The 24,671-nt window shown below is 46.1% G+C and overlaps 1 protein-coding gene across 6 annotated transcripts in view; it reads left to right on the top strand.

Annotated features, from left to right (window-relative positions):
- Kcnh1 (potassium voltage-gated channel subfamily H member 1) overlaps positions 1-24,671 on the top strand; it is a 334,166-nt gene that overhangs the window by 105,493 nt on the left and 204,002 nt on the right. For all 6 annotated transcript variants that reach the window (XM_004861998.4, XM_004861999.4, XM_021242471.2 and 3 more), the window contains exon 7: positions 13,046-13,475. In XM_004861998.4, the coding sequence (XP_004862055.1) occupies positions 13,046-13,475 (430 nt within the window). The remainder of the gene's footprint in view (positions 1-13,045; positions 13,476-24,671) is intronic.

The raw sequence follows: 24,671 nt of genomic DNA, 5'->3' as shown, positions 1-24,671 counted from the left end.
ATAATCTACCACAATGCTGGTAAGGGACATTCCTGGCATAGAGAGCTGCTTTTACTGATTAATAAAGGCAAGAGAAGCACTGCAGGAAAACTGCAGGTGGTTCAGTAGTACATCTGTGAGCTGGGAGTGGGTGAGGCTGTAGGGGAGAGAAGATGTGAGCAGCTGGCATTTACTAGGGAAAAGAGGGCTTTGAATGTCATACCACGGGGCTTGAACTTGACTTGTGGATACGGGGAAGCCTCTGGGGTTTTTCATTCAGGGAGGAGACAGGTCTAGATTCACATTTTAGGAAGAGCCCAGATTCCTCTTCATGGAGAGCAGATTGGAGGGCTTTACACCTGAGATGGGAAGACCGGCTAGAAACTGCTGAAGTAATCCGTCCAAGAAAAGACGAGGGCTGTGGAAATGGAGAGAAAGGAAGGACTCGGAAGATTTCCGGGAAAGCAGAGGGAAAGCCAGGAGACAGTTGCCAAAGACACTGGGAGACCGAAGCATGTTGAGAAAGTTAGAATTGTCAGCATTCTGCAGAGAGAGCAAATACACGGGGACTAGAAAGTTCCCACCAGGAGACCTGAGGGCAAACTTGGGGTGAGAACAGCTCTAGTGGGGAACTGAGTGTGGCTGCCAGCCCGGCCAGGCCCTGGAAGATTGCCGGCTTCCACGCTCTCAGCTGCAGAGCAGTGCCAGCTCCACGCGCTGCAGGCTCTCCTGCTCCCGAAGCACCAGGAGCGTTCCCTAGGCAGCACTGGCGCAGTGTCTTCGTCTCATTCTGACCATAGCGTCTGGGCTGCACAACCCAGCTGTGTTTTCTTTAGACCTTCCTGTGCACACATGGCTTCCGTTCCCCTGCCCCTTTTGTGTGCCCACCTGGATACAGGGGGCTGTGCTGGGTGGGTGGCTTGAGAGCCCTGAGCACAGGGCGTGCCCAGCCTGCAGAGACTCTGCCCGTTCAGGCCGAGCCTTTCTGGAAAATCTCCCCTCCTTTCCTCTTCTCAATAAGAATGACTCTTTACCCATCTGACCTTCTTCTGTCCTTTATAGCTCTTTATACATTCAACATTACCTCGCTAAAGTGATTTTCCTTTTCCCCTCTCCCACTCGGGAGAAAGTGAGTTCTGTGAAAGCAGAGACCATTTGACTTGCTTAACATTGAGTCTCAGGGCCAGCACAGGTCCAGCCCAAGGGCCTGCTCGATAAGGCGGTGTCTCAAGTCACTGTTTCTCTTCTGTTCCACGTCTTTATTAAAAGGAAGATGAAAGTCCCCACTTCACGGAGCGCCTGTGCTGACAAGTGGGGATAATGCATATGGAGCACCCAGCACAGCACCTGCCACACGAGTTCTTGGGCTCAGGAGGTAACAAGTAGTAATCGGACACACTCTGGGGCCCGAGTTCAGGGTCTGGCTTTGAAAGGCTGCTGAGAAGTGCACACCGCCCTTCAGCTTCCCACCTGCTCTCCCTGGCCTGAGCAGTAGGTGGAGCTCTGGAGCGGACCCACACAGGCTGGGGTGGGTAGCAGGCTAGGACAGGTGCAGGAAAAGAGCGGACCTCCTTATTACACATCTGCTGCTGCTGTTCTGTCTGGCTTGGCAATCTCTTCCTCACCGCTTCCTGGTTCCAGAACACTGTATTTGATTAAGTCAGGGTTCACAGGGTTGGTTCACCATTCTTCCCTTTTAAAATCCTCTGTACCCAGCTCACTGATTCACAGTGTCTTTGTGCAGTGTCACCACGTAATGCTGATGCTCAGGCCTGTGATGGGGCGAGGAGCTCTGTGCACAGAGCATAATTGGTTTTGCAGCAGCTTGGAGTGTGTAAAACAGTGGCCAGTTGAACCATTATGATGGGCAGTAGAGCAAATTGTGGCAAGACTATCGTTCCATCACAGAAAGGAGTGGCAGAAGCCTGGAGCATCTGCTGGTGAACCCCTTCATGGACTGAGCTCCCCTTTTACCACTTATTCAGCCAGCATTTCTGAGCAGTTTCAACTGCTGTGCTGTGCACCAGCCACCAGCGGGTGCTGGGAGGGCAGTGGCAGAAGGCACTCGCACCCTGATCCCGGGTCACGGGTGGTAGGTAGGGTAACTGCAGGGCAGGTGGCCTCACCCTTCTTCAGAAGCTGCCTCCTGCGAGGCCAGTCTCATTGCCATTCGTTTAGCAGTTACGTGGAGAGTACCTGTTCACACCAGGCAGGGGACAGGGACAGGCGTGTTCTGGGGCTTTGGGGCTGGAATCCACAGTCTGCCCTAAAGAAGTTCCGGGTTATGGACGGGGCGGTGAGGGGGGATGAGCAGGTGGGCCGGAGTGGCAGTGGGGCGCTTCCTGCAGACGTGCCCTGCATGCCCGGGAGTGGGACCCTCCAGCCCACAGTCAGGGAAGGGATTAAAACGAAGGCTAAGTAGAGAGCGGCCCGATGAGAAAGGAGGAAGGAGGACAGTGAGAAGCGGGGTCATTTCAGGAACGAGGGCGGCCTCTGTGCGGAAGGGGGTGGCTGAGGCAGAGTGAGACACATTGAGAATTCAAGGCTTTCGTTGTGGCGGGAGTGTGGGAGGGGATGCTGGGAGAGACGGCCAGGGCGAAGCAGGTGGGGGCAGGTGGGCAGGGGGGCAGAAGCACTGCAGGTGGAGAATAAAGCGCAAAGCCGGGGTCACGATGCTCCGTGTTTGTTGTGTTACCTGAGTTTTGGGCTGTTGTTAAACCCCTGGAGAATGCAGCAGCACAGTATATCTCTGCATCTAAAGTTGGATGAGTAACATAGGAGCTTCCAAAACCAGGAGTGTCTCGGTGACTGTCTGCTTCACAAATAAGTGCCCTACTTTTTGTTGCAGTGAAGCCAATAGAAAAGGGTTTCTGATTCTGAAACATGGTTTTGCCTCTGGGCTTTTTCTGGGGAGGGGCAGGGTGCTCACCTCCCTGGGCAAGCTGTGTGGCCCCAGGCTTCCGGGACACCAGTTGTGCTTCCTCAGTTCCCCAGCAAGCACAAGCCATGCCTCAGGCCGCAAGAACACACTCTGACCAGCAGGAGGCATGAGGCTGACCTTCATGGTGTGATTCCTCCTGGACATTTGCAGTTATTTTATGAAGACCAAGTGATAGTTATAGCAGAGCTTTGATAACTGCTAAGTGGCAATAGATGCCATGTGTTGTTCATAAAGTCCTGCTATACTGGCAGCGTTCTTGGTGCTGAGGCTATGGTGGTGCCCAGCAGAATAACATTTACATTCTAGTGCATGAGACAGTCCACAAATAAACACAGAGCCTCTCGTATGCTGAGTGATGGTAAATGAAACAGGGAGGATAGGGCCTGTTGGGTTGGGGTTTAAATAGTGTCAAGGGAAGCCTCTTTGGAGAAGGTGACATTTGAGAAAAGTCCCCAAGGTGAATGAAGGGTATGGGGTACAGGTTTTCCAGGGAGAGGAAGAGCAAACCCAAAATCCCTGAGGTGGGTAGGAACCTGTGTGTCTGCGGAGCAGCAGAAGCCCCCTGGGAGTGTAGAAGAGTGGGTGTGAGCGAGGATGTTAGGAGCAAGGGTAGGAAGTGAGGTTGGACGTGATGCTCTGCATAGAAGGCCTCAAGAACTCCTCGAAAAGTCCTCTAGGCTTAATAACCAAGTTCAGCAGAGCAGCTGGGTACAAGGTCAACACACGGAAATCAGTGGCCTTCTTGTACACGATTGACAGCCTCACAGAGAGGGACTGGGGAAACAGCTCCTTTCACAACAGCATCCAAAAAGAAAGGAAATACTGAGGAATCAACCTAATGAAAGAAATAAAAGACCTCTACCCTGAAAACTACAGCATTCTGAAAAATCAAAGAAGATATCAAAAAGTGGAAAGACATCCCTTGCTCCTGGGTAGGAAGAACCAATATAGTGAAAACAGCCACACTTCCAAACCTGCTATATAGATTCAATGCTATCCCAATTGAAATTCCAACAGCATATTTCACAGAACTAGAAAAAATAATCCAAAAATTCATTTGGAATAAAAAAGAGACCTAGAATAGCAAAAGCAATTCTAGGCAACAAAAACAAGGCAGGGGGGTATCACAACCCCCAAGTTCAAACTATACTACAAAGCTGCTATGATAAAACCAGCATGGTACTGGCAAAGAAACAGACTGGAGGATTAGTGGAACCAATTAGAAGATGCAGAAACAACTCCAGACACACTCAGCCACATCATCTTCAACAAAGGAGCCAAACACCCTCAGTGGAGGAAAGATAGCCTCTTTAATAAATGGTGCTGGAAAAATTGGGTTTCAATTTGCCAAAGATTAAAACTAGACCCATATCTCTCAACATTCACTAAACTAAAATCTAAATGGATCAAAGATCTAAATGTTACAACAGAAACACTAAACCTCCTGGGAGACAGGTTAGGTAGAACTCTTGAAGATATTGGCATAGGAAAAGTCTTCGTGAACAAAACTTCAGTTGCACATGAACTAGCGCAAAGAATCAGTAAGTGGAATCTCTTATTGAAAAGCTGCACAGCAAGGGAAACCACCAACAGTGTGAAGAGACAACCCAAAATGTGGGAAAATTTTTACCAGCTGTATCTCAGACAAAGGTCTACTATCTAGATCTATTAAGAACTTAAAAAAGTCAGACCTCCCAAATTATAGAGTCAATCCAAAAATGGGCATCTGAAATGAATGACATTTCTGAGAAATGACATTTCTCAGACAAAGAAGTAGAAATAGCAAATAAGCATATGAAAAAATGTTCAACATCACTGGCCATTCGAAAGATGCAAATGCAAACAATGCTGAGATTCCATCTCACTCCAAAAAGAATGGCTGCTATCATGAAATCAACCAATAACAAATGCTGGCGGGGCTGTGGGGAAAGAGGAACCCTGCTCCACTGCTGGTGGGAGTGTAGACTGGTGCAACCACAGTGGAAATCAGTATGGAGATACCTCAAACATCTAGGACTGGAGGTCCGATTTGACCCAGCTATTCCCCTGCTGGGGATCTTCCCCAAAGATTTAAAAGAACCATACCACAGTGATATATGTGCACCCATGTTCATAGCAGCACAGTTTGTAATACCTAAAACTTGGAAGCAGCCCAATTGCCCACCAAGTGGAGACTGGATAAAGAAAATGTGGGTTAAAAAAAAAAATAAAATGGAGTACTACTCAGCCATCAAAAATGAGAAATTAGAGACATTTATAGCTAAATGGATGCACATTGAGGCGATACTCTTAAGTGAAATAAATAGGACACACATCTGTAAATACCGAATAGTTTCTCTGGTGTGAGAAACTGAAAGTGTAAATAAGGACTAAAAGGTATAACAGATAATGTGAAATAGGAAGAAAAGGGGCAAAGGGGAAGGGGAAGTGGGAGGGGTAGGGGTAGGGGAAAGGAAAGAAGGGAATGGAATATGAGAAAATGGAAAACTGGAAACAAAGTCTTTGTCAATAGGGAGGGATGGAGGGGTTGAAGGGAGGGCAGGGGAAGGGTGAAAAATAAGAACCAAGAGAGATTATGTGAAGGTGCAAATTTCCAATGATGAATGTCATTATAGTGTGTACCTAAAATGTACCAATAAAATTAATTAAAATACTAGGTTAGAGTTTGTTTAAAATCAAAACTTTTAAAGTCCTGTAGTGTAGGGCCTCAAATAGATATGCGTGCAGCTGTATTTACAGCAGTAATATTAACAGTAGCCGAAAGGTGGAAACAACTCGTGTCCATCAATAGATGCGTGGGTAAACAGTGTTGAATGTCCACATAGGAGGGCATTACTTATCCGAAAAATGAACGATGATCTGGCACAGGCTGTAGCATAAATGAGTCCTGAAGACATTCTGCTAAGTGGAATAACCCAGACATGCAGGATGAACATCCTAATCTAAAGTGGTAAATTTTATGCAAATGTATTCAAAAATGCAACCTGGTTTCTTCTAAATGTGCCATTTGGGATAATCTGAAGAGTGCCATATGTAGATCCAGGAAACCGGGGTTTGTACCGCAGCTCTGTCATTGGCTGTTCTGTGTCTGCACTGAGTCTCCCTTCCCGGCACCTCTGTGTTCTTGTCCGGAAGTGGGGGTCGTGGGCCAGGTGATTTCTGGGGAGCCTTCCTGACTCAGTCAGGGACCCCAAACTCCTAGCCGAGGCTTCTGTTCTCACCCTCCTGCAGATCTAGGCCATTGGCGGCCCGCCCCTTGGCAGCTCCCTTTGGCCATCTGCTTTCTGGCCAGCCAGCGGAGCTGCAGCTCTGCCTCCCTTCCTGGAGGGCTTTGTAGCTGAGGACTCTGTTCTCCACAAATATGGGGTTGTGGCCGAGTGTCACCAGGAAGGGATTTAAATGACTGGCTATAAATGCATCATAACAAGTCTATTTCTAAATAATACCACTGTTGCCAGTGCCACTCATTTGTAGAACTTTTCATTTTAACTCTGCAGGAAATGTCCTTATGGATCACCTGGCTAGAGTCTTACCGTAGTTCAGTGAGCCAAGTGAGGGTTGGGTGACCTCCCAGTGGCCCAGGGGTCCCCTGACTTCCCCACTCTGGGCACCAGTGGCCTCTCTGGGGTTGGGCTTGGAGTCTTAGCGCTCATTCTGTTTGAATTCAGAGGCAACATGAGCGCAGGGGATTCCATCTTCCTTGTTTTTATATCACTAGTAGGCTTGACTGTGTCTCCCTCTCCTAGGGTTTCAGGAAATGATTGTTGACTTGAATTAAACAAGCCTAAACTAAAATGTTGCAACAATGAAGGGAAGCAAATTATATTTAAGCTTCAGTGAGTAGCTTCCAATAAAATCTGGTAAGCCAATTTATTCCATTATGCCATTGAAGTGGCTCTGCAGTTCTCAGAATGGTGGGATCTTCATGGAACATTTGTTCTTGAAGTCATCTCTGTTTTAAAGACAGGCCAGTTTATGTTAATAAGGTACTAAATCCTTGTATTAGTCAGAGTTTTCCAGAGAAACAGAACCAAGGGAATATACATTTATAGAAGAGGGAGTCCGTTGACTGTCTCCCAGGATCATGGAGGCCAAAAACATGGCTTTCTGCAAGCTGGAGAGCCAGGGAAGCTGGTAGCTGGCTCCTTCAGTGAAGCAGGGGCCTGAGACCAGGGGAGTGACAGTGATGCAGCCTGTAGTCCGAGGCTGAACGAGCACCCAAGAGGCCTCCTGCCCCTGAGCCACTGATGCAAGTCTGAGTTCAGAAGCCAGGGAACCTGGGGCCTGAAGTCCAAGGGCAGCAGCACATGATGCGCCTGCCCAGGAAGGAAGGGTAAAGGGGTATGTGTGCCCTTCCTCCCGACTGTTTTAGTCTTTTACGTGTGAGAGAGAAGCGCTGCGAGATGAAGCTGTTGGGGACCTAATTGCAAAGGCCCGATTTGCTAAGCTAGTGCAATTCTATCTAGAAGGCAATGGGAGGTGCTGCCTAGTGGTGCTAAGTAGGGATTGTTATTAAATTTTTATTTAGTTACTTTTATAACTTAAAAAACAAGCAATAGATTCACATGGGATAATGTTTGAAAGAGTGTGTACCGTGAAAACTCTCCCTTCCTGGGGCAACGAATATTTCTGGCGTTTTATGTACTTCTAGAAATACTGTGTGCATAGACAAGAGCATATGTTTATTTCCTATTTTTATCCAAATGGTAGCAAAATTACCCACTGGAATGCTAAAATGCCTTAACCACCCCCCTTCTTCAAAAAAGCATTTAATTAAGGAAGGCTTGCATAGCCAGTTGAAATGTTAGCACTCAGCCTTGCACTTGGGAGCTCCAGAGTGCACGCTCCAAGTTAGAGACGGTGAGACAGGGTGAAAAGTGCCAGTCCCATGGACAGTCCAACGACCTGGCCAGAGGATGTGCCGGCTACCTGGCCATAGAGGTATGAGGTCAGGAACGCCTGGACTGGAAAGATGTTTACAGGTCATTAGTGGGGAACTGGTGGTGAAAGCCCCATGAACAGATGTAGCTTCCCAGGGAAGCGGGTATGCTGCTCAGAAAAGAGGGTCACCAGAAAATGGTTCCCTAACAATTAGACTTGAAGAGGAGGTGCTGTGTAGTAGAGTTCTAGCCTGGCTAACTTAAGGAAGAAAAGTTATTAAAAGGGTATTTGGTACTCGTAGAAGTTTTGAAACGACCAAGGAAAACTTTTGGAGGCTGTATGTGACAAGACACAGTGCCTGAAATCACGCTGCAGAACCAGGAATGGATATACCACTGGCGGTGCCACAGCTTGTAGCACCCACCGTCTGGATACTGCCTCTAGGTTCCACTTTCACACTGTCTCCTGCCGCCTCTGGGACCTGACACTGTGGCTGTGCTCTAGCTGAAAGGGCCCTGCACAGTTCATGCATTAGTTACTATTCAGTGATCCAAAGATTGGTGTCTCAGGTTCTGGGTGGGCAATTGGCACCATTGTATAAATAGCCATTGGCCAAACAAACGAAGACAGTTTAGATACTGTGTGATCAGGCCAAAAATGCCAAATGTTTATAATAAAGATTAGATACTGAAGACATAACAACTAGAAGGCCATTGATAACCTTATGGAAGTAGATTCTAGGAAATGCTGGCAGTAGACATCTGATTGTAGATTAAGAAACAGGGCAATAAGGACACTGAACCATTTTGTGTTGATTTTGGTTTCGGGGAGATGAGGAAGTTTGGGAGGAGAGCAAGGAAGAAAGGTCCTTAGGGTGGTGGGGAAAGAGTATTTGACATGATTTAACTAGTGCAGAGTCTAGTATTACAGGAAAAGAAATAGAACCTGGATAGAGTTGATGGTTGGGAAAAAAGACATGAAGAAATAGGAGTATCAAACAAAAAAAAGCCAAAGAGTAAGCAGGGTGGGGAGAAGGTAGAGAGAATGAGAAGTGGAGGGTTTTAACCCTAGTGCAGAATGCTGGTGTATTTCAGAAGTGAAATGTTTGCAGGGATCACATAGAGCGGGGGCCAAAGGAGGACGTCAGAGAGTAGAGTAGGAAATAACTTTTCCCATGGACATAAAGCTCCTGAAACTAACAGCAAGAGATGGGCTGGAGAGCCAGGTACATAGATCCAGGAAATGCAAGACAGGGGCCATGAAGTTGATAAACAAGATAATTAGCAAAAATCCCAAGCGCAAGTCCTGGCATATTCATACGCCATTCAATAGATGTTACCTGTCAATAATCAGTTCACAGTAATGAGGTGGAATTGCTGGATCTTAAAGGAGAGAAGACTTGTGTGTGCGTGTGCCAAAGAGCACTTGTTTGGAAGATGCAAGTGTAGCATTCAAAAGCTTCCTACTCTTAACAGCAGATGTTAACAGCAGATATCGGGAAGAATGGGGAAAATCAGCATGCGAGGGAAAAGCCAGGTTCTACCTAAAGCCAGAAGGTAGTTGGGAATAATCCATAAAGATTCCAGAGCTTGGAATTTCTCTCCATGTGAAGGTGGGTTCCAGAGGACTTGGAAGAATGAGGAGGCCTCTGGTTGGACAGGGATGTAGGAACAGAGAGTCGTGAGTACTGTGGGATTGAAAACGGTAAACAGAAGTCTCAAAAAGGCAACGTCCAGAATTAGCAGCAGCTGCCGTGGTGTCTCCACGCAGACCTGGAAGCCTGGTGGGACCCTACGAACCCGAAAGACTACTTCTTTTCAATAACTCATCATCACCAGCTTGTGACTTTATATTTATGATGGGAAAAACCAGAACTGAGCAGAGAATTGGTAAACCTCATTAGATGAGAAGGCCAGGTAAAGGCAAATTTAAGCAAATGGTGTATTTAAAATGTTTGGTGGCTTTCTGATGCCAGAAGTTCTCTGGGAACGCAGTCCTCTACCATAGGGTGTGGTCATGTTTTAGTGTACTACATTTTTTTTTAAGGTTTGGAGTATTCTGTTCTATTTATCTCATCTACTGAACTGCAGGAAAGTAAAGGGGAACCAAATGAATAGTGTGAAATGCTTTTAAACAGCTAGAATTCCAGCTGTTACTGCACTAAAAAGAACTTACGTAACCACTGTGGAAGAGTATTTGTGCACAGAGATAAATGCCACCGTGAAGAAGTTCTTGTTTTGTATTTGTTAGAGCCACCTCAGAGTGATAAAGAATTCCCTAATAATTAAAAACCTCTCCTTCAGTGTAGAAAATGCTTGAGATCCTTTCTGAAAAGGTGCTGTGCTTATGTGGGTCTCTCAGCTTCCTAGGGCTGCCAGGATAAATGAGCACAAACCAGGGGTTCACACAGCAAAACTCTGCCCTTGACAGTCTGAAGACAAGAAGCCCGAGACCAAGGCCTCAGCAGGGCCCCGGAGAGAGACTTCCTGCTTCTGCCGTTGCCAGCGACCCTTGGCACGCCTTGGTTTGAAGATGCAGCGCTCCAACTCTATCTGCCTCGGTGACACGATGTTCTCCCTCTGAGTTCCTCTCTTCTCTTCTTATAAAGACAGCTCCTGCAGTATAACCTTATCTTTACTAAGTAGGCCACAGTGACCCTGTTTCCAAATGAAATCACATTTTGAGGTTCTGAGAAGGACATCAAGTTTTGGAGGGGGATTTATTCAATACAGAGACGTCTGAAATTAGTAAGAAGTGACTTCTTCCTTCAGGAAGCTGAGGTTGGGAACATCTGTCCAGAAAACTGCCGTGCAAGGTAGTGTGTTCAGGTGGTAATGGGGACAGAATACTGTGGACATGCAGAGGAATCAGGGAGTGGTTGTGACTGTAGAGCCATCGTGCAAGGCTGCAGGCTGGGGTTGGTGACAAGCTTGAAGGATGCAGTGACAGGGTAGCCAGACGGGGCATCCTGGGCTGGAGAGCTAGCGTGAGCACCCACAGTGTGGAATCCCCAGTGCCTGGAGTAGGGGTTGCGTGTATTGCAGTGGGCACGGGGAAGCCAGGGAAGAGGGAGGAGGAGATGGGGAGGCGCCAAGTAGCCTCGCCCTTTGTTTCCCTGAGTGAGTGTGACTCGGAGATATCCCAGGGAGAGTCGAGGAGAAGGGTCCGGGGGAGGCAGCTGGCCATTTCTGTAGGGGCTCACAGAGGCAGAAATGCTGCTTTGGATCGAACTGGAGTGAGGAAGAAGGACAAGGCAGTTTTGCCCTCGGTCAGAAGCTCGGCTTCAGAGGGGTGGCTGCTTCCATGCCGTTGGATTTCTGAGTCATCAGAAATGCTCCTTTGACTCCCTGAATTCCTCCTTGACCTAGGCAGTGGATGTTTTTAATTCTACTGTTGACCGTTGTTTCCCCTCTGTTAGAAAGCAGATGCCTTCTGGAGAGAGGACATCCATTTACTGTCAGTCTGTTGCACCTTAATAGGAGGGATTTTCTCAGCCCTTTCTGCATGGCAGGTTTTTGAGAAAAACACACGGAAGGAAAAGAGACCAGGGGAGGCATCGCGGCCATACCAGTGGCAAACCTGTCAGTCATAACTAACTCTAAGCATGTAGTCCCATGATGAAGGAAAATCTGTTATGATTCTTGAGTTAAGCCTTTTGCTAGTATGTTAGACAAGACACGATTATTTTTGTCCTAAGTTTTATGGCTATGAAACTGTTGTTTTGTTTTAAAAGGAGCAATAAATCTCACCTCTCCCGCTCTCACCTCAACAAAAATAGTTTCTGTGTCAGTCTTCTTTCTGGTCTGCTCTGGTGGGACTATGGTAGGTAGGGTTCACGTGTGCACAGGGCTGAAGGGCTCTGTCTTTGTCAGAGGAAGTTCGTGCTGTTTTGGTGGCTTATTCAGAAGTTTATTCCTCATTCACATCATACTGCAATTTAAGGTGCCTGGTGGTGGCGGGACCCAGGCTCTTTCCATGGTGCTGCCCACTGTCTTTCGGGCATTGCCTCAAGCCACAGGAGCCCCTGGCTTTTCCTCAGGCCGGGGGAGAAGAGGCGTGCCGTGGCCTACAAGTGACACAATGTACCTCACATTCCATGGATGGGCGCTAGGCCCAGGGCCACCCTGATGGAAGGAGACTAGGAAACAGTTCAGCGATGCTCCTGGGAGGAGGGGCAGCCTTGGTGAGCCTCTCACGAACACAGGTGCATCGGGAGACATTTCTGCATCGTCTTCTGTTTGTGACCTGACTTGACCCTTGGAGGTTGTCATTAAGAGGACAGTGTCCAAGAGACACTAGCAGTGACCTGAATGCTGTCTAATGTTTAGAAAAGTGAAATGTCATTTAGTCTGCTTGGTAAAGGACACCTTTCCTTTAGAGTTTTGCAGTGTAAGGGAGGCAGAGTCTTGACTCAAAAAATGTCTGTTTTCTTGTCTATTTGCTTTGGTTGGGAGTAGGGAAAACTTAATGGAAATTTTCTGTACACGCATCTTGGAATCACCATAGCACAATTTTTGGGTTAAATGACATGGCTTCCTTCATATGATTCACTTTCCCTTGGAGAGGAGAGTGTGGTGTTGTTTGTAGGAGGATGAGATGTTCTCTGCTCCACCTTCACTGGGGACAGGAGCACTGAGAGGTGACCCAGTTGCCCAGATTTGCACCAAGGGGGTGGCTTAAGGGGTCTCCGTCCCCACATTACATTTCTACTCTCGCGATCTTTCCCCTTTATAATTATAAAGTAATACTGTAGAAATTAAGTAAATATATACAAGTATAACAGAAATATGTACAATGTAAAAAAACTTGCCTGAGTTTCCATAATTCGACAATGCATTATATATATGCTTATATACAATGGATTGAGATCATGCAATATGAAATAGATATTGTGAAACCTCTAAAATATTTCATATTATGCAATATGAAATATTATGCATTCCTTAAAAGTTGGTTTAAAATAAGTCATGATATGGAAAGAGTCTCGTATGTATTTATATACTTTGTATAGCATAATACTAATATTGTTTGTGCTTATTTGCTTTTTAGTGGAAATAGGAAAAGCTAAGAGAGCTCTGCATGCCATACACTTTGTAAAACAATTCTAATGTTAAGTCTTTAAAGGTTGCATAATGCTGCATCTCATGGAAATATACTGTACTTAAAATAATGGCTGAAGTGGGGAGAAGGGGGATGGGAGGTGTCTCTGATTCTCTGGCCATGATGCTGTTCCTCTTCTCCCAGGGCATCAGCAGCCTGTTCAGCTCTCTGAAAGTTGTCCGGCTGCTCCGTCTTGGGCGAGTGGCCCGGAAGCTGGACCACTACATTGAATATGGAGCCGCTGTGCTGGTCCTGCTGGTCTGTGTGTTCGGGCTGGCTGCACACTGGATGGCCTGCATCTGGTACAGCATCGGGGACTATGAGATCTTCGACGAGGACACCAAGACGATCCGCAACAACAGCTGGCTGTACCAGCTGGCGATGGACATTGGCACCCCTTACCAGTTTAATGGGTCTGGCTCAGGCAAGTGGGAAGGAGGTCCCAGCAAGAACTCTGTCTACATCTCCTCGCTGTATTTTACCATGACCAGCCTCACCAGCGTGGGCTTTGGGAACATTGCCCCGTCCACAGACATTGAGAAGATTTTCGCGGTAGCTATCATGATGATTGGCTGTAAGTACCATACTGCTGGGGTGGGCATACCTTCTTTCTAACTGTGAGTTTTATTTGTACACATTTGCAGCACACAGTGCTTACTCTCATCACGGGGAGCTGGTACATGTACATAACACAGCTCAGTCGTTTTTGTCAGCTCCTTTTCCCCTCCCTCTAGCTCTTGGAATCCTTCTTTTTGCAAAAGATCCGCCTCCCTGTTTCCTATTATCTATCTTTGATCTTGCTCTTTACTTATATTTTGGACTTCTCATAGAAGAGAAACCATGTGCTATGTAAGCTTGTACATCTGATTTATTTCACTTAACATTACGGTCTCTAGTTGCCTCCATTTTCCTACCGATGACTCCAGATGGGCAGGCCTGCTGGCCATACCTGCTGTTAGCTGGAAATAGGGCGATGGCTACTGTGCCAGCAGGATCAGGGGCATAATAAATTAAAATAAGGGACAGAGTTCTTCATTAACACTAGCTTTACAGTGTTCCTGATAATTAAGGGCCATATATGCACACTACAAAGCAAATCGAGACAATACCAAAGAAAATAAAGTAGAAAGTGAAGGCTATTGATAATTCTATCAGAAACAACTACTATTACTTTTCAGTGCTTTCCCTTGTAAAGCATTTTCTGTGCATATCTGAACACATGGGTACAGATTTTTATAAAGTTAAAGTGAGATATGTCACATACATTTTGGTGAAGTGTTTCTAGCACAGTGAATATTGTGGAAGCCTTTTCATGTCAGTTTAGTTTTGCCTTTTAAATAAAAGATAAGCAGTGTGATATTTTGATATACATAGTGAAATGGTTGGCTCAAGGAAGCAAATGAACATACCGATCTTCTCACCTAGTTAGTACCTTTATTGTTTTTCTTCTTTTTGGCAAGAGTTCTTGAAATCTGCCAGAACTGTCCAGTATTCATTACAGTATTATTAACTATGGTTAAGCTACAATGCCAATTTAACATAGCTGTAGGTCTGCACAGACCACTGTGGTATGAGAAAAAGAATGTATTTAAAAGGCCTGCAAAACATTTCATTATTTATCTTCTACTTTGATTATGTATCAAAATAGTAATAATTTGGTATATCAGATTACATAAAACACTCCATTATGATTAATGTCATTTTTCTTTTTCCTTTTAAATGTGGCTCCTAGGAAAATTTTAAATCTTATTTCTATTGGACCACACTAGTCTAGATCAACATGTTTCAAGTCTGCCTAATAGTTGAAAAATTTTTCAATTCCACGAAACACATACATACACAAAGGGAAAAACGGCTCTTGTTTAATAGGGAGAGACTAGATTAATCAGATAACTTTCCTGGATTAAAAAATAACCCACTCTTGAGGCAGGCATTTAAATCCGAATCATTCACCCACTGACCGCCGTGGAGACAGTTTTGACGGCAAACAGTAAACTCCCTTCACTAAAGGGAGGCTTAGGTATGGGGGACCTGACTACCGAGAGAAAGCAAAGGAGCTTGAGTGACTTGGACTGTCTGTGACCTGCTGAGGGCATCCTGTTGGCGCTTCTGTGACGATGGGGAGATGGGACAGGCAGTCCTGGTGAAGTCTTCCTTTGGAGAGTGGTCTGGCTATGCAGGAGGACTCTCGGGCTCTGAGTCAGCAGGCAGACGCTCCTTCACGATGAAGTGGATGGATGAATTGTTGTAGCAACCTTGGGGAAGCCTAAGGCTGCAGCCACACACACTTTGCTGAGCTTTTGGAGATCCTGCACCCAATTCTCTCTGTGGGCTTTGTTACCTCAGATTGTCACCTTTGCTGCTCACCACCTTCTTTGTTGCAGCTGCCTCCTCCTGTCTGGTCAGTGCTTTCGTAAAGGCCTCTGCAGGCAGTTGGCCTGAGCACACCGACGGAGTGTCCGGAGGGTAATTGATTGGTGGGATGAGTGTGTGGGTGGAGCTCTTGGGTCTGCTCCTTGTTTTAAAATGGGTTTTAGTAGAGATGATTGCCTGGCCATGGGAAACAGTGTTAGGGATCTGTGGGTGGCTAATTGCTTCAGTTTAATTAGAACTTGAGCTTTTTCATGTCACAGGAAAGGATTTAAGACCTTTAGTCTTCTAGAAGCATCAACTGCACTTGTCTTCTAGGTAGAGATTGCAGGGTTTTTATTTGTTTAGTTTTTTAAACTTTGTGTGTGTGTGTGTGTGTGTGTGTGTGTTTGCAGACGTGTGTGGTGGCGATGGACTTAGCACTTCTTTGAGGCTTAAGAGTATTCAGTAATCAACTAGATGCATCATGACCAGGACGAGATTTTGTGCTCTCAGTGGGGAGATGAGATGCCTCATCAACTGGAACCCCTCATTATAGCCGTTACAGAGAATTTGCTAAGAGTGGTCAATTATAAGATGGGCCCTATTTCAAGGGCTCCCAAAGACTTTCAAATACCAGATTTCCCTGCAATTTCTTACTCAGAAGAAAATAGCTCTGCTGGCATATCATAAGGATAAGCATTTTTTTTCCTCCAAAACCATTCTATGGGGAGCATAACTTCCTGGGCACCCAGGGAAAACCTCAGTTATTACCACTTGTTTTCTTTTCTCACCTTTTCCGCGTCAGATGATGTTTGCATTTCATTATTTAAAAAGCTTAATGCCCAGATAGCCCCTCTGCAGCAGGCAGCCTTGTGCGACTCTGTTAGCAGCTTCCTGAACACTTGTTATTTTGCCAGCTGCAGTGCTAAGTGCTCTGCACCCGATTCCTTACTCTTTATGACGACTGTGTGCATTGGGCATAATGACCTCCATTGGGTGTGGAAGTGGAGGCCCGGAGAAGGTAACTCACTTTCCCAGGAGGGTGGGGCTGACGGACGGGAGCGAGAGGGCACAGGTCTGGGCCCGCTCCTGTGGTGGCGATGCAGGGACAGCACAGGCGCTGCAGTGTGAGGGGAGGTCACCAACGGCCTCTGACAGGCTTCTGTGCTTTCTCACCAACACGATGGACATTCTCTGTAACTTTAGCAAGCTGGCAGTTTCTGCAGTGGAAGCTTTTTCTATGACTACTGTTGTTGTTGTCATTTTAATTTAAGAACAAGATTATGTTGCAGACTCAGAGAACTGGATGTTTAGGAAACTAGCCATTTTTCAGCAACCTGTCACAGTTACAGCTGTTTTGCTTCCCATGTGACACACGCCTGACAAACTCTTGTGCTAACTGGAAGGTTGCCGCCCTCTGTGTAGTGAATGGTAATTATCCCTGTGCGCCCACGTCCTGGACAGCCTTTGTTCAGGACAGCTGCAGACGTCGTGTGAGACTGACGGTGTTGTCTTACCTGGTGTCTGTGCCCTGTGTGGAGCTCTCTCTGGCCTGGCCCGCACGGCTCACGAGGTCAGACTGGCAGCAAAACTGGGGTCACCCTGCGTGGGGTGCATTAGCCACTGCCCACACTCGACCAAGGGCTCCCTTGCTTCCCTCCCAGGTCACTCTGCAGTCATTAAAGGGTGGGGGAGGACACAGGGCCCATCGCTCCGGAACTCCTGATTATGTTATGCTTTTCTCCCCTTTGCAGCAAATTCACTGCATAGTAATAGTATTTCTTGGGTATTTGGTTGCAGTATATTAGACATAATATAGATTATCCAAGGTTTTTGTTCCTCCTCTTTTCTGCTTGGAATATCTCATTACAACTTGGCTTATTCCCTAGAGAATGCCAAGAAGCAGCAAAACTAAATGTTTGCAAACTAGCCACTTTTCTCAGTACTGATAAAATAGTTGCATTATGAAGAGGTAAAATCTGTTGGCTAAAATAAGTTTTTATTCAGTGCTGATTTTTTCAATTAGTATGTGTTTGCAGCACGTAATTATTACATTCTTTGTGAGGAGTTGGTACATGTACATAACACATCTTAATTCTTTTTAATCTGCTCCCCTCCCTCACATCTCTCCTGTTCTGCTTTCCATGTGGGAAAGTTCTGTCTCCTCATTTCCTATTATATTTGTAGGAGGATGGATACATATCAGTGCCAGTATGTTAAGTGAAATAAATCAGACACATAAGCTGAAATATTACATTGTTTCTCTTATATGAGAAACCTCAAATATAAATAAATGAAAGAGCAAAGTAAAATAAGTTTTTGTGCTTAGCAGTGGGTTGGGCACTTAATGGTGTCTGTAGTTTCCGGGTTTTATGTCTGATTTCCAGTCTTTGTTCTTGGCTGGGGTCAGAGGCAAGCCAGCCCCTGCAGGCCTCCCTGCCCTCCTTGGTGTCTCTGTGTCTCCTGCAAGAGCTCTTGGGGTGTGGTAAGTCACCTCAGGTGTTTGCACAGAAGTCTCTCCTGTATTAACAGTGGTGAGGAAAGCAGAGGGCTTCTCCAAGCTTGCAGGACAAGCACCTTCCCTGGTAGGCAGCAGGCTGGACCTGAGGATTGCGAGTCCAGAGCTGCAACTGGTGTCCTCAAGGGGTCCGAAGCCCATGGCGGTGCAAGGGAGTAGGGAGGACGGACCAGGCCCTGTCAGCCCACTGGCCAGTGACAAAGGCCTGGGCTTGGAGTCTTCACCACGGCCGAGCCTGGCTGCACCACCAAGGGCCTCCCCAAAGGAAGAACTGGCAGAGGAAGCCCTGTTATCTCGCTTTCAGGTTAGGGCTGCATTCCTGTCTAGAGCAGTTCTTCAGGAGAATTTGATGGTGAAGAGATAGTTGCCATTTTCTAAATATAGGCTTGTACTTTTCTGCTTCTCTGCTCATAATGTCATGGCTGTCATCCTGTCGTTTTAAGGAAGAAGCTGCCTCCATTTCTCTCCCTCTCTCTGAGAGTGGCAGGGTAGACACTGTGCTCCTGCTGCAGACACTGTCCACCCCCGCCTCATGCGAGGCGTCCTGCCTCAGTGTTGGATCACCCCTGCGTCTCGGATCCACTTCTTTCCTCCAAGCCCACCCCACCTTAGCTCCTCGGGACCCTAGCAGATCAGGGATGCTGAGGCCTCTTATGCGCGTCTGTTCAGCCTTGCAGAGTGCCCCCCCCGCCCCGTTTGCATTTTGAACAGATCCGATCCTGATCAGTTTTCACACTCAGGACACTCCCCTACAGCTGCAGGGCCCACTCGCCTGGTTCCCCATGTTGTGTCTCTCTCGGGGGAACAGATGCCAGTAACTGCAGCCCTGGTCAGGACCCCATTATCTCTTCCACGGTTAGCCCAGCAGGATGCTTTGTGGCCTGTCTGTGTTCGTGGTCACTTACATTTAGATATGGACTCTTCTCTGCCTCTTTCATGACCTTAAATATTTCTTATTTCTTTTCACTTTGATGAAAATCTGTACCTTACACCTTTGGCAGTACTGGCAGTTGAACTCAGGGCCTTCACACTGAACTATACCCCCAACCTTTTTTTTATTTTTAAATTTGGAGACAGGGTCTCACCCAGTTGCCAAGTTGCCCAGGATAGGCTTGAAATTGGGATCCTACTGCCTCAGCCTATCAGAGTGCTGGGATTACAGGCGTGCGACAGTATGCCCAGTTTGAAAATCTCTTATATTCTGCTCAGTATACTTACTTTTCTAAAAATTAGATGGGTCAGAGTTCTCAGAAGGCTGTATAGATACTCTTAGTATTTATTGACTTGCTGATTCTGAACTGTTGGAAAAGCATTGGACATTGGAAAAGGAGTCTTCAGTGAAATTAAGAAAGCTTCATTTTAGGATATGGGTTCTGATGTTGGCCCAAGACCCAAAACATGTTTTCTAGAATTTTAGGCTCCATCTGGCTACCTTGAAGACACTAGAGACCCAGACTTCTCTGCTGTCTTCACACATGACTTCCATATTGGGATCCCATATGGCTGTTCTAGCTTCAGCCATATGTTCTCTTTTGCTAGAAAGTTGAAAGAAGGGAAAAGGAGGAAGGCTGGTCACATGCTTTCCTTCTGAGAATAAAACTAGGAATTTGTCTATATTAGTTGGATGGAATTGTGTAACCTGGCCACACCTAGCTGCAAGAGAGGCTGGGGAATGTACTCTTCTTTTTCAAGGTGGTCATGTGTCCAGGTGGAAATACATAGAAAGGAGAAAGACACTGGGGAGTGGTCAACAACATCTGCCTCAGCTTTCTTCCTCCTCTTCTTTGTCTTGTTTCTCCTCCTCATCTTCCATCAATTGACACCAGCAGATTGCTCCCCAAGAGCAGCAAACCATGTTGGAACTTCACCCCTAAATTGCTACTTAGGAGATGTTGACTTGAGTTCCCTACCTGCTCTGTGATTTTGTGTTTGTTGATTAAAGGTTAAAGGCTTTCCTGACAATCTCATTTGGTGGGAAGTGAAAACACGAGATAATGATGTATGACAGCTCTTCAAAAAAGTTGAAAATTTTACATTTAGAAGTCATGATTTTTAGTGTTGTTAGTAACAGTGGCTCTTTCTTGCTTTTCCCAGTTAATTTTTTCTTTCTTGTTCTTAGAAAAAAGAAAATAATAATTGCTGCTCCCTTCTCAGGAACATGGGAACACTATGTAACTTCCTTTTTAGTTTGTTTATTTTGGGAAATGGGCCAGTGTTCAGAATTTCCTGGGAGAAGTAACCACTCATTTCTCATTTCTCATTTCTTATCAGAGTTGTTTTCTTCCCAGCAAATCAGATTGTTTCTCTAGAATCTGATTTTAAAAGAATTCTCCCTACCACTGTGCATTTCTGTAGAGTAGCCCCACCTTTGCCATAACCTTGGGCTGCCTTCTGTCTTCTACTTTCAACTCTCCTCTCCTCTAGAAAACTAACCCTGGCTTTTCCCAGGCTCTTTCCAGGCCTTAGTTTCATTGTGGTCTTAGGACTCACGGGCCCTATTTTGGGTTTATTTAGTGACACTTAATTTAGATTTCTTTATAAACATTCTTATGACATCGAAGTTACCTTTCTCACTTGCCGTATATTTTGTCCAGTTCCAGTGAGACTCTCAGCTTCCAGAGGGCAGGCCTGTGAGTTTCCCTGCGCTTCTTCTTCTTCTTGTGCCTAGGCTCATTTTGCTAGAGTGTGAGAAACAGTGTGGCTTTTACTATTGGTTATTTCTGTCTGCTAGGTCCATCTGTGTCTTTGATATAATACTTTCTTCAACTGAAAATGATGGTACCATTTGGGGATGGAAAAACAAAATGATGCAAAGCACATAACACAGATTATAAATTTGCTTATATCACAGTGAAGCTCTCTTCCAGCTCCTCGATTCCCTTGCTTACAACATGTTTGCAGGACTAAGCAAACCATGATATTTCTCAACCATTTGTTAGTGGTGGGTATGACCTCTTTTAAGAGAATTTGAACTTGTGTGAAATATCAGGTACGTTGTAGTATTTATTCTGAGGTTCCCTAGATACAAAACTTCTTTTAAAAAAGAAAGGGCCAATAGCAGAGCAATTTAGGGGAAGTTTTTACATGAAAAGCCATTCTGTGTAGCTGAGGAGGCCTCCTAGATCTGATTGACAGGATCTTTGATGTGCAGAACACAATACCAGAGTGGCAGGAGAGCGTCCGCCACAGAGAAAGGGAGAAGGAACTCAAAGCAGTCATGCTATGAACATGCAAGACATGCAAAGTGTCACACTGGGAACTCTTACTACCCAGCAATCCTGCAAATAGACTTCTTTATTTATCCGTGTTTTACAGATAGAAAACTGAGGTTTAGAGACATGAAATGCTTATCCCAGGTCACAGTTACAAGGTGACTGAATTGAATTTTGATCCCAGTTTCATCTGACAACAAAATCTTTCTCTTTGTGTTCTTGCTCCCCTTGCAGATTATTTTGAGATGTGGCGGGAAAAGTGCTTCTGTGATGTGTGTGTGTTGGGAGGTAAAAAGTTGGGAAGAGGGAAGAGGGTGGTGGAGAGAGGGCAGAGGAAGGGTGCCTTTCCTGGGAGGTCTTTCTGTTACCTAGAATTACTATGATGGTGAAACAGTGTCACCACTGGTTGCATGTGCTGAGACAGGACTTCATCCTGGCTTATGACAGGTTGCTGCACTGGCAGAGGAATCCACAGCAAGCTTTAATGTTAGCTCAAGATTGGATGCTAACTGAAGAGGCAGGCATATTGTCTCTGACCTCATAGGTACCCACATTATTTGCAAAATTCCTTTCCTTTTCAACAATACAGTTTCCGTGTCAGTAGAAATGGAGGTGCTGGTAGAATGCAGTCTTTTGTTTCTACTTTGTTTCTATGTCTGTTGTCTTTGAAACTCACAATACTCCACAGGGCAGGTAGAATTCCTCCATTTTATGGATGAGGAGAGTGAGGTGTAACTTGGCGCACAGCGGGTGAGATGTGGACCTGGGTTCCTGTGTCCCGGGCCACTGCTGCTGTGGCTCTTTTAGACTGTTATGACCGTGGCTGGTTCTTGTAGCCACTGACTGTAGGTTGTGCCCATGGGTCATGGTGATTGGCCCTTTTGTGGGATGTCCTCAGAGCTGGAGGAGGGTGATTGTAGTGAAAAGTGCTCATGGCCTCCACTTCTTCAGCAAATGGTCTTGGGTAATCTTATTTACACCCCACTGACTGCTTTTTGTCACACATTTATTGTGGCTCTCAACTTACAGACTGACAGATAAAGGCAGCTAGAGAAACATCATTGAGGAGGTCAGAAATTTCCTTTCCTTCTTTAAAACTGGCGGGAGTCTGGGATACAGACTTTATTTTTCTCATGGGCTTTTGGATAAGATCATTGAGTTTGTTAGACCAGAGATGCTACAGCCCATGATACTAGCCATCAAAGACTGCCCACTTCTCCTGGACAGCCCTGCTTTGAATTGATGCCACCCAGGAAGAGACTAAGTAGAGAAGAGGATGCTCAGGAAAGCCATCTCAACCAGCAGTGACAACAGTCGAGCTGCATTTGCAGCTGACATTCGGTCAGAAGTAACATTTCCACTTCTGAAATCATGTACCATAGAAAGCATGGGATCAGAGCAGACAAACAGGGCTGTGAATCCTGGCTCTGCTACTTAATAGGTGAATAAAGTGCTCAGTTCCTGATCCTATTTTTCATCTGAAAATGTGAGCGATGCAAATTGAGTGGCATCCATGAAGATAAAGTTTTTCCCTCTCAGGACCTTGGTTTCTACCTGACACCCAGGCCAGAGCCACAGTCAGCCAGCCAGCTGGTGTTGGTTTTGATGTTGATGACATTCTCTACCACCTTTGTCTGTGTTGTTTGTACATTCAGTTGATTGAATTGTTTACCAGCTTTACCAAGGGCTTTGGGAGGTGTTGGATGAAGGTTTAAAGGTAGGGAGCAAGTGTTACATGCAAAGATGCTGATGAAGAACAAGGACAGCACAATGTGTCATAGCAGGAGAGGGTGACAAGGGCTCATGAGTGGAACTAAGTATCAAGAAAACCTTTAGGCGAGCCTGCTGCAAATGCAGCACTGCCTTGGCCAACTCCAGGGACTCTGCACTCACAGAATGTTTCCATTTTCACTTTTCCCCACTGTGGTCCTCTGTGCATGTGTGTGAGAAAATAATTTTAGTATTCATCAGCTAGAGATCTGATTATGAATCATAGTATGTGGTGATAAAAAACTCACGGTCGCCTCCAGAAAGCTTGGCAGGGAAAGAGGTCTTGGTAGGACGAGCAAAATGAGAGCAGGAGGCTTTGAAATGAAATCAGCTATGTGAAAAACCACCAGTGAGTTCTGCACAGCTCCAGGTGCCTGTGGGCAGGTTTGACCTTGGTCAGGATGGACTTGGTTCCTCTTTGGGGGAAGGGGTTTGGAAGAGGAGCGGGGCTGGAGTGGGGTGGTAGAGCCGAGCAGGGCTGTGGTGTGACCTCCTCCTTGATCATAAGTGCGTAAGTGGAGGCCAGGCCTGTGCTCGGAGGTCCACAGATTTGGTATGAGGGAAGCAGAATGCACCCACCAGAGAACTGCAGTAAACTAATGAGCCCGTGCAAAGCCAGACCCAGATGTCTCGACTGGCTGAGGGCAGCAACTTGTCTCCAGTCAGGCAGAGAGAACACCAGGGGTGGGGACTTCTGAGCCATACACTGCCCATCTGTCCCAGCCTTGCAAGAGGAAGTGGGTGGGGAACAGGCAGAAACCACAGGTTCTCACTTGGCTCCCTTTGTAAATTCCATCTCTCCTGGGAAGCTCAGGTGTTTAATTACTGAGCTGTGACCACATGCAGGCATAGAAGGACTTGGCAGGGATCCAGCAGCTTAACAAGTGGAAGGGGGGAGGCATGATTTCAGAGCAAAGGTCTTTCTCAAAACACAATGTGTGATTTGAGTCTTAACATCTTTGCTTCTCTCTCCCTCCCTCCCTTCCCCAAATATTGGTCAAACCCTTGCTTTGTGCCCATCTCTTAGAAAATGGTGTGGGAACAGTGGATAATTAGCCACTCCCTTTTGTGATTATTAACCAGTTCTTTAGAAGTCTCACGGGCTGATATCACGGAGTTTTGGGATTGAGAACTGCAACTCATTTCAGAGGTTGTCCAGTGAACCATGTTTCTTCCATTCTCTGCTTCCGCCTTTGGCTTTTGAACCCAATTGCAAATGTGTCTCTCTGTTTCCCTTGACTACACCAATCTGGGAACATAGATATGGAACAGAGTCACCGTGGCAGGAACAAAACGATGATCTCTTTTTTTGTCACTTACCAGCAAAATTATTAGAACCAAAGTCATGATTTAAGGAGATTTAGTGATCTCATGTTGACTTGAGGGGATTGAAGCTGCTGCTTCTGCTACCTGGTAGCACCTGCTCTCCATGTGACATATACCAAGTGGTTCCTCAGTTGCAACGTGACCTTACTCTTCTGGGATGAATCCTCTTCTCTATCAAAATGCCAACATTGCCTCTCCCTGTTGTCTGCAGCATCGAGCAGAAGCTCTGACTGGCTCCAGTGTGAGGAAATAACCTCCACCTTCTGTGCTAAACTCTGACACAGAGGGGACTCTGCCATGCTGCCAGCAATAGCATACATCTTTCACTTGCTTTGTTACTTTTTATTCCAGTCCCTCTTTGTAGACCCGGACTCGAGTTTGGACGAGAAGACACTGTTTTATTCTATAGTCTCTTTTTCTGCTCCTCTTGCAGAATCTCAGACTACCACTGTTCCTCAGCCACACTTGACAAGCATCTACAGACATTTCCGCCATCTTTATTTTGGCAATTGGCCTTTTGGACCCAACTCCGTAATTGCTCGTAGAGTAAGCCCTTCCCCACCAGGTGCAACTTCCTGGTGCTTAAGTAGGG

This window comes from Heterocephalus glaber, unplaced genomic scaffold, assembly GCF_053883595.1.
Source record: "Heterocephalus glaber isolate CG9 unplaced genomic scaffold, H.glaber_assembly_v1.0 deba00001600, whole genome shotgun sequence".
Lineage (NCBI taxonomy): Eukaryota > Metazoa > Chordata > Mammalia > Rodentia > Bathyergidae > Heterocephalus > Heterocephalus glaber.
Note: the sequence above shows the minus strand (reverse complement) of the source record. Positions and strands in the feature narration are given on the sequence as shown.